The sequence below is a fragment of the Muntiacus reevesi genome, chromosome 3, assembly GCF_963930625.1.
Source record: "Muntiacus reevesi chromosome 3, mMunRee1.1, whole genome shotgun sequence".
Taxonomy (NCBI): domain Eukaryota; kingdom Metazoa; phylum Chordata; class Mammalia; order Artiodactyla; family Cervidae; genus Muntiacus; species Muntiacus reevesi.
Genome location: NC_089251.1, coordinates 7,990,205 through 8,002,212, shown reverse-complemented (window position 1 = coordinate 8,002,212; position 12,008 = coordinate 7,990,205). Strand labels below are relative to the sequence as shown.

At 59.1% G+C, this 12,008-nt stretch overlaps 1 protein-coding gene across 2 annotated transcripts; it reads right to left on the bottom strand.

Annotated features, from left to right (window-relative positions):
• Nucleotides 1-1,374: 1,374 nt before the first annotated feature.
• AK1 (adenylate kinase 1) lies at nt 1,375-11,241 on the bottom strand. Of its 2 annotated transcripts, none has more exons than XM_065928389.1 (7): nt 11,161-11,241; nt 7,949-7,987; nt 6,397-6,432; nt 6,048-6,211; nt 5,132-5,248; nt 1,870-2,061; nt 1,375-1,613 (listed from the first exon to the last, which is right to left on the bottom strand). In XM_065928389.1, exons 2-7 carry the CDS (start codon nt 7,953-7,955, stop codon nt 1,545-1,547), a joined length of 585 nt encoding a protein of 194 aa, XP_065784461.1. In that variant the 5' UTR covers nt 7,956-7,987; nt 11,161-11,241; the 3' UTR covers nt 1,375-1,544. The 2 variants fall into 2 exon arrangements, with proteins under 2 accessions (XP_065784461.1, XP_065784462.1); XM_065928390.1 differs by lacking the exon at nt 11,161-11,241 and adding an exon at nt 11,005-11,134.
• Nucleotides 11,242-12,008: the final 767 nt, after the last annotated feature.

Genomic DNA, 12,008 nt, shown 5'->3' with positions numbered 1-12,008 from the left:
GAAGATCCCCTGGAGAAGGGAATGGCAACCCACTCCGGTATTCTTGCCTGGAGAATTCCAAGGACAGAGAAGTCTGGCAGGCTACAGTCCATGGGGTCGCAAAGAGTGGGACACAACTGAGTGACTGCACTTTCACTTTCCTTTTGACAGATGCAGCATGGAGACCCTGAGGTGAGAGGTCACAGAACAAGTTGGGGCTCCCTTGCATGTCCCGTTGGCATGGCTCACAGACTAACCAACTGCAGAAGACCAATCTGTACCCCACCCAGGGCCTCATGGTGTGGGCCTTCTAGAACCTATCTCCCCTATACTATTGTCTACCAATTTCATGTTCTTCTTTCAATAGACTCACTTTTTATAACTTAAATATGTTTATTTTAAAGGAAAGTTTAAATAATGACTGTAAATGGAAAACCAGCCCCACTTGCCATAAATAGAAGTGGACACACACGGGTCGCCCTCACCCCACCCAGGATTACGTCCCGGCCGGGGGTGCCCTGCTGGAGGCTCTCTTGGCTTTAAAGGGAGCCAGCTGGGCTTGGGACAGGTGTATAGGGACACGTGAGCACTAAGGGAGACGCTCTCCGTGATGAGGTCAAGGCGTGAAAGAGAACAGAAGAGGGAAGACAGTTCTCCCGGGGGATTCTGGGGGATTCCGAGGCATTCCCAAATCGCCCTGCCAAGGCTGCTCTGGTCTGTGGTCCCCAGGCCGTGGCACTGACCACTCACACCCCTGGCTCAGTGTGTTCTCGTCCTAACCTTGGGGGGGGGGGGAGGAGCACTGAGCCTCGGGGAGGGCAGGTTGTGACATCCTTCAGGTCTCACCTCCAGGGAGGCACCCCTTGACCATGACCCCCATTCATTCCCAGTGCCCTGTCCAGACCCTCAGAGCGTCCTGCGCCAAGGAGGCCAACTCACTGCCCACCCAGCTAGCTGATGTGTGCTGCCCTCCCTGTCTGGGGAGCCCCTACCCCCACCCCCAGTCCATGACCATGCTGCCTGCTCCAGCTCTGCCCCCAGCAACGGTTGGGGACAGAAAACATGCTCAGAGAGCTAAGGGGCTCAAGGCCAAGGCCACATAGCAAGGATACAGGGGAAGCCAGTCTAGGGCCCAGCTCTGCCTGACCATGAGCCCCTGAGAGCCAGGACCCCAGCTCCCTCACTCAGCATCCCCCGGCCTGGCATAGCCTGGGCCCAGCACACCCCTGTGTGAGGGGGGTTTTCCTCTGCAGCAAGGAGGGGGCACCAGCTGAAGCAGGTTGAGAGGGGCCCCAACGAGGAACCAGAGAGGGAGGGGCTGGGGACTCAAGGCTGGGGCGTCCACACCCTGTGAATCAACCCTGATGGAAGCAAAGAAAAAGGAATAAAACTGAATGTCCTTGGAAACTCCTTTAGTGCTCGGCTGTCCATGAAAACAGGATAAAGTGGCTTCCTCTGCCTGTGCTCAGCCGGCCAGGGTGGAGGCGCTGAGCTCAGGCCGGGAAGGCCTCGAGTCAGGACGAGGGTGGGGCGGGGCTCTCGCTGGGGAGGGGGCTCCAGCTTGGCTACTTGAGGGCGTCCAGGTGGGTGCAGACCTGGGAGAAGACACTGTCCACAGAGCCTTCTGCGTTGACCTGTAGGGAGACGGGCCGTGAGGGCAGGATGCCTGCGGGGCTTGGTGAGGGGGCTGGGTGGACCCCACCAAGGCAGGGGGCTGACCCCACCCCCCCCCAGAGGCCAAGCCAGGCTCCCCTAGCCCAGCCACAGTGGACAGCAGCCTCTTGCCCAACCAGTGAGGGAAACCAAGGCCCAGACAGGAGGCCTGTCCCAGGGTGACAGCAATTGGAGGCCACGCCAGGAAAAGACCCAGGTTTTCTCTTGGGCCTGCACCTTGCGAACAATGCCGCGTTTCTCGTAGAAGGCGATGACGGGCTCTGTGGCCTTGTAGTAGGTTTCCAGACGCTTCTTGATGGTCTCTTCGTTGTCGTCCACGCGCCCGCTGGTCTCTCCGCGCTTCAGGAGCCGCTTGGTCATGGTCTCAGGGCCGGCGTCCACATACAGCAGTAGCGTGGGATGTGCGATCTGCCGGCAGGGTGTTACTTACAGCGGGTCCACTCCCGCCCCCTGGGGCCACCTTCTCCCCTACTTTCCACTTCTGAGGCCCGCTTGAGACCCACTCAGACCTTCCAGCCCTTCCCCAGGGCAGTCTGAGGAACCTTCCTCAAACCGATCTGCCCTGCCCCTCCCCTGCTCACACCTCTTCCATGGCTCCCCAGTACCCTCAGGAGAAAGTCCTAACTCCTCACCTGACCTGCCCTCCTCATCTCATGCTCCTCATGCCTCTGCTGTCCTGGCTTCAGCCGCATGACTGGCTGTGGTCGGGCTCTCACCCCTGCCTCACCAGGCCTCTGCTCATTCTGGGAACCTCAGTCAGAAACCCTTTCCCTCAACACCAAGAGCTCGCCTTCTGCTTTGAGCTAAAATCTCATTCCTCTAGGGCAGTCTTCTCAGATGCCCCCTCCCCCGCCCCAACCACAGTCCCAGCTCTCTGGGATGCTCTCGCTGGTGGCTCAGACAGCAAAGAATCTTCCTGCAATGCAGGAGACTCAGTTCGATCCCTGGGTAGGGAAGATCCCCTGGAGAAGGAAACAGCAACCCACTCCAGTATTCTTGCCTGGAGAATTCCATGGACAGAGGAGCCTGGTGGGCTACAGTCCATGGGGTCACAAAGATCCGGACAAGACTGACAGACTAACATGCTCTTTCACTTTTCTGCAGTCAGTGCCCTTTACTTCTGCCTTGAGCTTGTCGCAGGAGTGTGTGCGTGTGTGCTCAGTTGCTTCAGACTCTGCAACTGCATGGACTGTAGCCCACCAGGCTCCTCTGTCCATGGGATTATCCTGGCAAGAATACTGGAATGGGTTGAGTTGCCATTCCCTCCTTCAAGGGATCTTCCTGACCAGGGGTCAAACCCTCATATCTTGCAGCTCCTGCATTGGCAGGCAGAGCCATGGAGCCACCTGGGAAGACTTGCCTCAGGAGGGCCTTCTGGTTATTTACTTAACATCCCTCTCCCAGGCAGACCTGGAGCCCCTGAGGGCAGGTAGATGCATCTTACACCTGTAGAGCCGATGTGAGCCTGACTAAGGAACAAGGGCTGAGTGAAGGGGCAAGAGGCTGCTGAGCTCTGGGAGTTCCCAACAATGTCACTGTCATTGGAATAAGCATTTCATCTGTGGAGAAGGTTTGGAAGGACCAGGTCGACCAGTCCTCCTTCAGTGAGGCCCAGGCGCCCCCTGGTGGCCAGAGCCAAGCAGACCAGGTTTCCAGAGGCTGGAGGACACAGTGGAGCTGGGCCCTGTGCCAAGTCCAGCACCCACAGTATCACCCACAACCGCCCCAGGAAGGATGGGGTCTTTCATTGACCACATTTTCTAGACGTGACTGTCACGGCCTGAAATGACGTCACACAGCTGGTATGTCAGGACATACTCAGGGCTGCCTGGCATCGGACTTCAGGATCCAAGACCTCCTAGCTCAAAGGAAGCCCAGCCAATCCCCATGTCACAGACAGGGTAACTGAATCCCAGGCCAGGATAGACACTTTCTTGAGGTCCTGCAGCCTCTAAGAGGTTGAGAAATACGGTGTTGTGATGCCCCTGGTGGTTCAATGGCTAAGACTCCTTACTCCTGATGCAGGGGGCTCAGGTTTGATCCCTGATCAGGGAACTAGAACCCATAAGCTGCAAATAAGAGCCCAAGTGCTGCAATTAAAGAGCCCGTGTGTTGCAGCCTGGAGCAGCCAAAAATATATATATTTTTTAAAGAAATATGGTATATTTCTACTGGGTTAGGCTCAAAGCTGTGGAAGCCCAAAGATGGCCCAACCTCACAGAGACGGGCAGTGGAGATGGAAGTCTGTCCTACCCCAGCCCCGTAAGATGTCAGGTCCTCCCCATATATGGCCCTGCTGCTGAGAATTGCCCCTGAGTCCCCATCCACCCTTGCTGACCTCTCCCTCCTCCTAGGAACTTGCAGTTTCCTGTTTCCCCCTATGGCCTGTGACGTCAGAGGTATTGGCATTTATCAAAGATGTGTGTATGTGTGTACACTTGTGTATGTGTGTATGTATGTGTGTACATCTGTGTGTGTGTATATGTGTACAATCTCTGTGTATACCTGAATACACCTGTGTGTATGTATACGTGTGTACGTGCATACATCTGAGTGTACATGTGTATGTGCATGTGTGTGTACATCTGTGTGTATACATGTGCGTATGTGCGTACATCTCAGTGCACACATGTGTGCATCTCTGTGTGTCCCTGTATTGGGATATGCTACACCCTGCTTCCTTGCACACATGTTGCATGAGTGTGTGGGCGTGTACACCACATGCCTGTGTACATGTGTACATATGCCTCTGGCCTTGTGCATGCGTGTCTGTTGGTACATGTACCTGTGTTTGTATGCCTATGGTCACCTGCCTGTACATGTGTGTGTTTGGGTGAGGTGTTCCCACCCTGGAGAAGATCCTCCTGGAGGGCACTTGTGCCAGGCAGCCCAAAGCCCTCCTCCTCAAGGCTGTCTCTGTCCAGCCAGACTTCCGCGGTGCCTGGAAGGGGACTAGACTCCCCCCATGGCATTCAAGACCTCAGCCGGCCTGAACCTCCCTCCCCATGGTACTTCAAGTTGCCCTGCCCCACAGATTCTGTTCTCCTCACATCCCCTGACCTTCCAGCGCCATCTATGCTGTTTCCTGCCCCTCTGACTGTGTGTTCACAGGGTGCCAAGTCCCACTTTTAAAGGATGCATTCTCTGTAGCCTCCATGCTACCTTTCAAGGATAATGTCTGTCCCCATTTTGCAATTGGAGACACGGAGGTTCAGAGAGGCAGGATGACTGGCCCAAGGCCTCAAACAGCTGAACGGGAACCCACGGCCAGGTTTGTGAACCCCCCAGCCCACTGCCTCCTCTTCTACTCATTTTCCTCTAGACTTCAGAAAGACCTCCAGAGAGTCATCCTGGTCTTCCTCCTTGCCCACCCTGCCACCCTCCGACGGTCAGTCTATCTCTCCCTCGTCTCAAAACTGCCCATCACGGCAGCTCCTGCCTGCCCGCTCCGTGTCACAGCTCCCGGGGTTGCACTTACCCTCCGCTCAAACTCCTCCCCCTGCTGCACCTCCCGGGGGTAGCCGTCGATCAAGAAGCCTTTGGAAGTATCTACTTTGGCCACCATGGCATCCCGGAGCATGTCGAGCACTGTCTCCTGGGGGCGCAGCAAAAGAAAGGAGGGTCATGAGCCCCTCTTCTCCAGGCCCTGCTCAAGTCTCTGCACATGCCGCCCCACAGTCAGAAATGCTCTCTGCCCTAACAGATTTCCCAAACAAGCCGCCCTCTCCAGGAAGCCGCCTCTGAATTACAAAGACTTGATTGATTGGGCCATTCATTCAATCATCCATTCATTTCTTCATTCACTCAATAATATGACTGGGCCCCTCCTTCCAGCCTCCTGTCTGAGCCCTGAGGACACAGCTCTGAACAAAGCAGACCTTCCCTGTCCTCAGCACGCTCACAGCCTGCTGAAGAGACAGACCGCTACACAGTTCATTTACAGTTTCCAAGAATGACATGGGCTATATACTGGCAAAGAAGCGTGGGCGACTGGAGTCTAAAGTGGAGGGCGGGAGCCTAAAGTGGGGGGCGGGTCTTGGCCCAAATCTGAGGGAGTCAGCAAGGTCTGAAAGCTGAGGAAGAAGCAACATTTCAGGCAGGAAGGAGTAGGATGAATGTGAGCAGACAGAAAGGTTGGGATGCTGGGAGGGTGCAGAGCTGGGGCGGGGGGTGAAGACTCAGGGGTGTGGGGAGGGGCGCTGAAGGGTGTCGGCAGGCAGGTCCTGGAGGCTCTTGGGAGCTTCTGGAAGGAATTTTCTGCCAACGGCAATGAGGACTCTCAGAGCCAGGGAAGGTCACGGCCAGCCCTGCCGATGTGTCATGGGCTTTGCTGGTTGGCGTCCATGCAGGGCCACCACCGCCCCCCAACCCTCACCCCGCTGGGGCCCACTCACCAGTGGTACCAGCTGCCCCTTCTCCATGATTTCTGACAGCTTCTTGCCCCTAGCTGAGCCCGAGCTGACCTCGGCCCGCAGGAGGTCTCCGGTGGAGAGGTGGGTGTAGCCATACTTCTGGACAATCTTCTCACATTGCGTGCCCTTCCCCGAACCGGGCCCGCCTGCAAGTGCCCACCCATTCAGAAGTCCTGAGAAATGGGACCCCTGCAGGGATGGGGGTGTCTGCCCGGGTCACCCAGCGAGGAGGGGGACAGAGCCCAGGGTGCCCCCCAGGCCCAGGCTCCCACCGGGAGGCCTTTGAAGCCGCGCCCTTCTTGCTGCCTCAACCCGCCTGCCTTGGACTCACCCACCACAAAGATGATCTTGGTTTTCTTCAGCTTCTCTGCGGGAGAGAAGAGGGGAGTGGAGGTTAAGTGAGTCACTGGACAAGGAGCCAGAGGCACCTCTGAGGTCCTAGGCCTGTAGCTGAGCCCCAGGCAGAGGGACGGACACTGCTCATCACCGCATCAGAGAGGCAAATGAATCAGCCCAGAGTGAGTGATATGGGGCGAGGGAAACGCAGAGACTGGGACAGGCCGGGGAGGTGAGGATGATCCAGGCGGAGAGACCCACAGGGACCAAGGCCTGGAAGTCACAGGCTCAGCACAGGCCGTGAGGGTGACGCTGAGGGCCTCGGACGCCCACCCTCATGGCCCCTTCCTGTGGGCAGCTGGACCAAGGTGTCGGGTCACCTCTGGCTCTAGAGTCTTCCATGATGCGGGGGTCTGTCGCCGAGCAGCAGACCCCCATGGTCCTGGTCTGCTGTGTCCCCCAGCCTCCCCCTTCAGGCTCTGGGCCTGCCCATCGCCTGCCTCCCGTAGGCGGTACCAGTGTGGAGTTGGCAACCACAACATACGTTGCCCTGGAGACGGTTGCCGGGAAAAAGGGCTGCGGTGGGCACATGGAACCCTTGCTTAGAGAGGGCGGGAGGGAGCTTGCATTTCAACCTCCGCCTTGAACTCAGCCAGATGGCAGCTCCACCATACAGAAGGGACCGAGGCCTGGAGGCAGGTGCCTGCTTGAACTTGGATGGGGGCCTCTTCCCAAGCTGCCCAGCCTTCCCCGCTTCTCAGGAAGTAGGAGCTCGCTGTGTGCCAAGGGGGAGGTGAGCTTGGCAAGCTCCTGGGGGTCTTGAGGAGCTGCTAGAAGAATGACTTCTCTGGGCTTCCATCGTCTGCGGCCATGTGAAAGGGCACAAGCCTGGGCGTGGGGGGGTGGCCACAGCCCAGCCGTACCTATGTTCAGAGCCCCGGGGGTGGAAGGACGACTGCCGGCCTCAGGCAGTAGCAGCAGCCGGGCCCTCTGGGCTCCTTTAAGAGCCACCCGGGCCCGGACCCAGCGCCAGGGATGGGACGGGTGGTGCCGCCAGGAGGCAGGCCAGCTGGGCGTTCTGCCCATGTCTCCCTGCAGGACCCAGCCCGCAGGAGCCAGAAGGGCCCAAGACATGCTGAAGACTCAACCCCACTGGTATGGAAGAGGGGCAGGAGCGTGTCCTTGTTTGCCTTGGCATTTGCACGCTTGAGGCCTCTCAAGCAGGGCAGGGCAGGCCTTCCCTCACCAGCACTGTGTCCCTCTCCAGAAAGAGCCAGAGGTTCAGCTCTATAAATACCAGTGTAGGAGGTGAGCTATGGGGCCCTGAGAAGCCTCAAGGAAGCCTCATTCCTTCTAAAATTAATCTTGGAGCTGGTACATCCCGCGAGAGGCCCGAGAAAGATGACGGAGGCCCCCAGACAGGTCCTTCCAGCAGCTCCAGAGCTACCTCCAAACAGTCCCCGCACATTTCCCGAAAGCACGCCCCTTTACCAGATGGGCACACTGAGGCCCAGGCTGTGAGCGGGCAAGGAGAGGCACTTCCATACCTTCCATCCTGCCGTGATCCGGGCAGCCGAGTCAGCGCTCTGCAAGACAAGGGCACAGGCAGCCGAGTGAGGGGGTTTCTCGGACATCCAGCCTCTGCCCCCGGCCAGCCCCCCAAGGTGGGGGCCAGGCCCTGGCCTGGTCTTCTGAGGGTGGAGGGGCCGCTGGGGGCAGGGGAGGCCCAGGAGGCTGGGAGATCTTAGCGAAGTCACCTTTCCTCGGGGTGCCTGCACTGCCTCACCTGTCGCATGCAGGGCAGGCAGCAGCCCCTCCCGCCCACTCAAGAGCGAGGTTGACAGCCAGAGGCGTAAACAGAGGCTCCTGCAACTGCTGAACTGTTTCCCTCCCAAGTCCCGGAAAACAGGCCCTGGGTCTTGCGTCTGCCTGATACCTTGACAACGCTCCCCAGAGTGGGAGGAAAGCCCGGGAGGCAGGAAGGTGCCCTCATCTAGGAGGGGTTTGCACCAGGATGCTCGAAGGGACACAGAGGCCAAAGGGAAGAGAGCTGTGGGTCTGTACTTGGTCCACAGCCTGCGTGGTTCTCAACTGAGCGGGTCCCCTGGCTTCCGCCCCTGTAATGTTGCACTCAACACCTGAATGCCCTTCCCCAAGGAGCTATTGTTGAGGACTCAGTTCAGGTGCCACCTCCTTCAGGAGGCCTTCCTGGACTTTGCCCTCCACTCCCACACTGGCAGGTGACTGGCCTCCAGCTTCACACACAGCATGCTATACTGGGCCTCTCTGCTGTTCCGCAGCAGAGCTGGGTGGAAGGCCCAACTTCCACCCCGACATGGCCCCTGCCGCCTCCCTGCCTGAGGACCTCGCACCCCTTTCCCCTCAGCTTGTCAGTCAAGCCCAGTGCCTCTTGGGATCCCACCCCTCTGCATCCACAGCTCAGAGGTCTCCCTCCCTCTCCCCTTCCCATCAGTCTCTTTGGAGTTGCCACGACACATCTGTGGCTCCCAGTTCTTCACTCCTCATCCCCCAGCCTTCCCCAAGGCTCCCAGCAACCACCACACACCCTTTTGCCTTAACCTTTGACCCCAAAGCCTGGGTCAGCATTCCTTCTGCCTGGGACCCCTGCCCGGTGTCCCTACTCTGCCCTCTCACTGTTGGCCTCAGGTTCCCTGGACCCTCATCTCTGCCCAGCCAGCCCAGGCCTCTCTCCCCAGCCTCCCACAAACACAGCCCCTGGACAGACCCAAAGACCCCAGAGACCCCCAGCCTCTAAACAGCCCTTACATCATCCGAAGCTACGTGCTCTATCGCCCAGCCAGAGTCCCCGGTCAGTGTGAACGCCCTTCTCCCCACCCACCTCCATCCCACACAAGCACGTCCTAGCCCTCTCGCTCCAGAATTTCCCTCCAGGCTGTATCCTCACCGACACTTCCTTGTTCCAAGCAGGGAAACTAGCCACTGCCCGGTCTCCCATGGGCCTCCCCAACCGCCTCCACACCCCACCAGGCAACCTGCAGGATTTTCTCTGACAAGCATCAAACCACATCCTTGCCTGCTTTAAAACACTTCCACCTGTGGTCCCCTCCATCCCCCCAATAAACCCTCACGTAGCTGATGGAGCCCAGCAATCTAGTCCCCTTGGGAGCCCTCCCCTGGAGGCCACTGCCTGAACTGCTTGGAGCTCCCTCACTCACCACAATCGTGTCCCACCTGCAGGTCCCAGCTAATGTTGCACCCAACACCTGAATGCCTTTCCCCAAGAAGCTATTGTTGACGACTCAGTTCAGGTCCCACCTCCTTCAGGAAGCCTTCCTGGACTCTGCTCTCCACTCCCACACCGGCAGGTGACCGGCCTCCAGCATCTCACACACCACGCTGACTGTAGGCCTGTGTCCCACCCCTCCGGGCCTGGCCCTGAAAGAGCATGGGGCTGGGGGCCTCACTCCATCCGCACAGCTGTCTTGGGAGGAAAGTGAGGCTTGGGGAGGAGGAGAGACCTGCCCCAGGGCCTGGCTGGGGTCACACTGGGGGCAGTGTTTTCTACTGCCCTGGGCCTGGCATCTGCTAGGTCCTTCAGCAGCTTGCTGAGTGTCCCACCCCCCGTGGGGTATGAGCTATAGCCTTTTTCCTGCTGAGTGTGCTGAAGGAAGGCTAAGAGCTGCCAGTGGCCCTCCGCCGCTGGTGGGGGAGGGAGAGGGTCCCCTGGCCAGGAACAGCCTGCAGCGATGCCCCGAGGAGTGGCCTGGACCCCAACCCACCCCGCCCCGCCCCCTCCTGGTAACCTAAGCCCCTCTGCCCTGCTGGCACCTGCCGCTTCTTGGTCCAAAATAACTTGGGTTGTGAGGAGTCCTCACAGAGGCCAAGGGTCTAGGGCAGAGTTGGGTTACGGGCTCAGCACCCAGGCCTTATAAGGCCCCCAGGTCAGGACCACGGCAACTCCTCACATGACTGGGTGGTCTGCTGAGGGGCCCGGGAGGCCAAGGCCCAAAAGGACCACGACTTCACCTCAATCACAAGGCAAGAGCAAGGCCTCCCAGCTCCTGACCAGATGCAGCCTTCTCAGTGGTTGGCAACTGGCTAGGGTTCAAGTCCCAACTCTTATCACTCAGCTGTGTGACCTTGGGCAGCTGGGGTCCCCTCTCTGGGCGCGAACCCCCAAGCTGAGTCCAGCTGCTGCTGGAGGGTCCCAGGAAGGTAGCTGAATGGCACTCAGGAAAGGCCCCATGGGCTGACTCAGGGCTCCCTCCGAGCCCCTGCCCTTTCAGGAGACTGGGGCAGGGGGCCAAACATCCAGGGGGCTTCCCGTCCCCCCAGCACTAAAAATGACATGACAGGGTAGCTCCTCCCCACACCTAGGCTGACCCCTCCCAGGCCCTGGGGCAGGGAGCCCAGCCACAGCTCCCCTCCCAGGTCCCCAGCTGAGATGGGCCAAGGGCAGGGACCCGGAGCCCCAGGAGTGCCGGCGGGACAAAGGGGTGACTGTCACGGGGGCCGGGAGGGAGAACACCACACATACACACCCCCCCAACCACAGGACACACATAGTGTGGCACAGACACCTAGCGCAGAGCCTGGAGAATGCCGCCAGGCAGATACTTACAGATCACAAGCTGGATAGGAGCACAGCCACACGAAGCCCGAGGAGACCCCGACACGCACAGACACGCAATCCCCCCAGGTGCGTGCAACTTCCCCATTCCCGGCAGGGGCGCGCCCCAACACACGTGCACAGGCGCACACACGGGCACACACTGACCTGGGGGGAGGGTGAGGGTGGGCGCAGGGGCCAGTGCGTGCCCTGCCTGTCCTCGCCAGCCGCCCGCAAAGGCGACTATTTATAAGGCTGTCAGCGGCGCGCGGCATGCCGGGAGCCGGCGCTCCGTGATGGCAGGGAGGGAGGGAGGGAGGGAGGCAGGGAGGCAGGGAGGGAGAGCCACCGGGAAGGGAGGGAGCACTGGACCAGAGCGGAGCCCTGGTGGGAAGCCAGGCCAAGCACCCCCAGGGGGCCTGCCTGCACACGCTTACAGCACTTTACTGCTTCCCGAAGGTTTTTCATTCCTCTGTTGTTTCCACTGTACCTGCATCACTCCAGGGGGACCGGACCGGGCTTCTTCTATGACCACTGGGGAAGCTGACGCCCAGCGAGGAGAGGCTCTTTGCACAAAACCCCACAGCAAACCGATGGCAGAGAGAGAGGCCAGAACCAGGGGTGGAGGGGACCAAAGTATGTGTTCTGGCGTCCAGACAAGCCCCCAGCCCCTCCTCAGATCCTGCCCCGAAGTCTCTGGGCCAACAGCCACCCAGAATTCCTCCTCCTCTGTTGGAAGGGACCCCAAGAGCTTCTCTGAGACTGTAACTCCCCAGAACTCCGAAGATCACCTACATATCCATCTCCCAGCCGGTGGCTGTGCGCCTGTGCGCGTGCTCAATCATGTCCAACTATTTCTAACCCCAGGGACTGTAGCCCGCCAGCCTCCTCTGTCCATGGGATTTTCCAGGTAAGAACACTGGAGTGGGTTGCCATTCCCCTCTCCCGTCTGAGCCAGTGGTAGTGTAGACGATTATTAAAAACAGAAAACAAAAAAACAGCCCTGCCCCGTGCAG

Coding starts and splice junctions, on each gene's coding strand:
- AK1 (XM_065928389.1), bottom strand. Junction 6,212..6,396: donor CAAGATCATCTTTGTGGTGG/GTGAGTCCAAGG, acceptor GGGCACTTGCAG/GCGGGCCCGGTTCGGGGAAG. Junction 5,249..6,047: donor AGGGGCAGCTGGTACCACTG/GTGAGTGGGCCC, acceptor CTGCGCCCCCAG/GAGACAGTGCTCGACATGCT.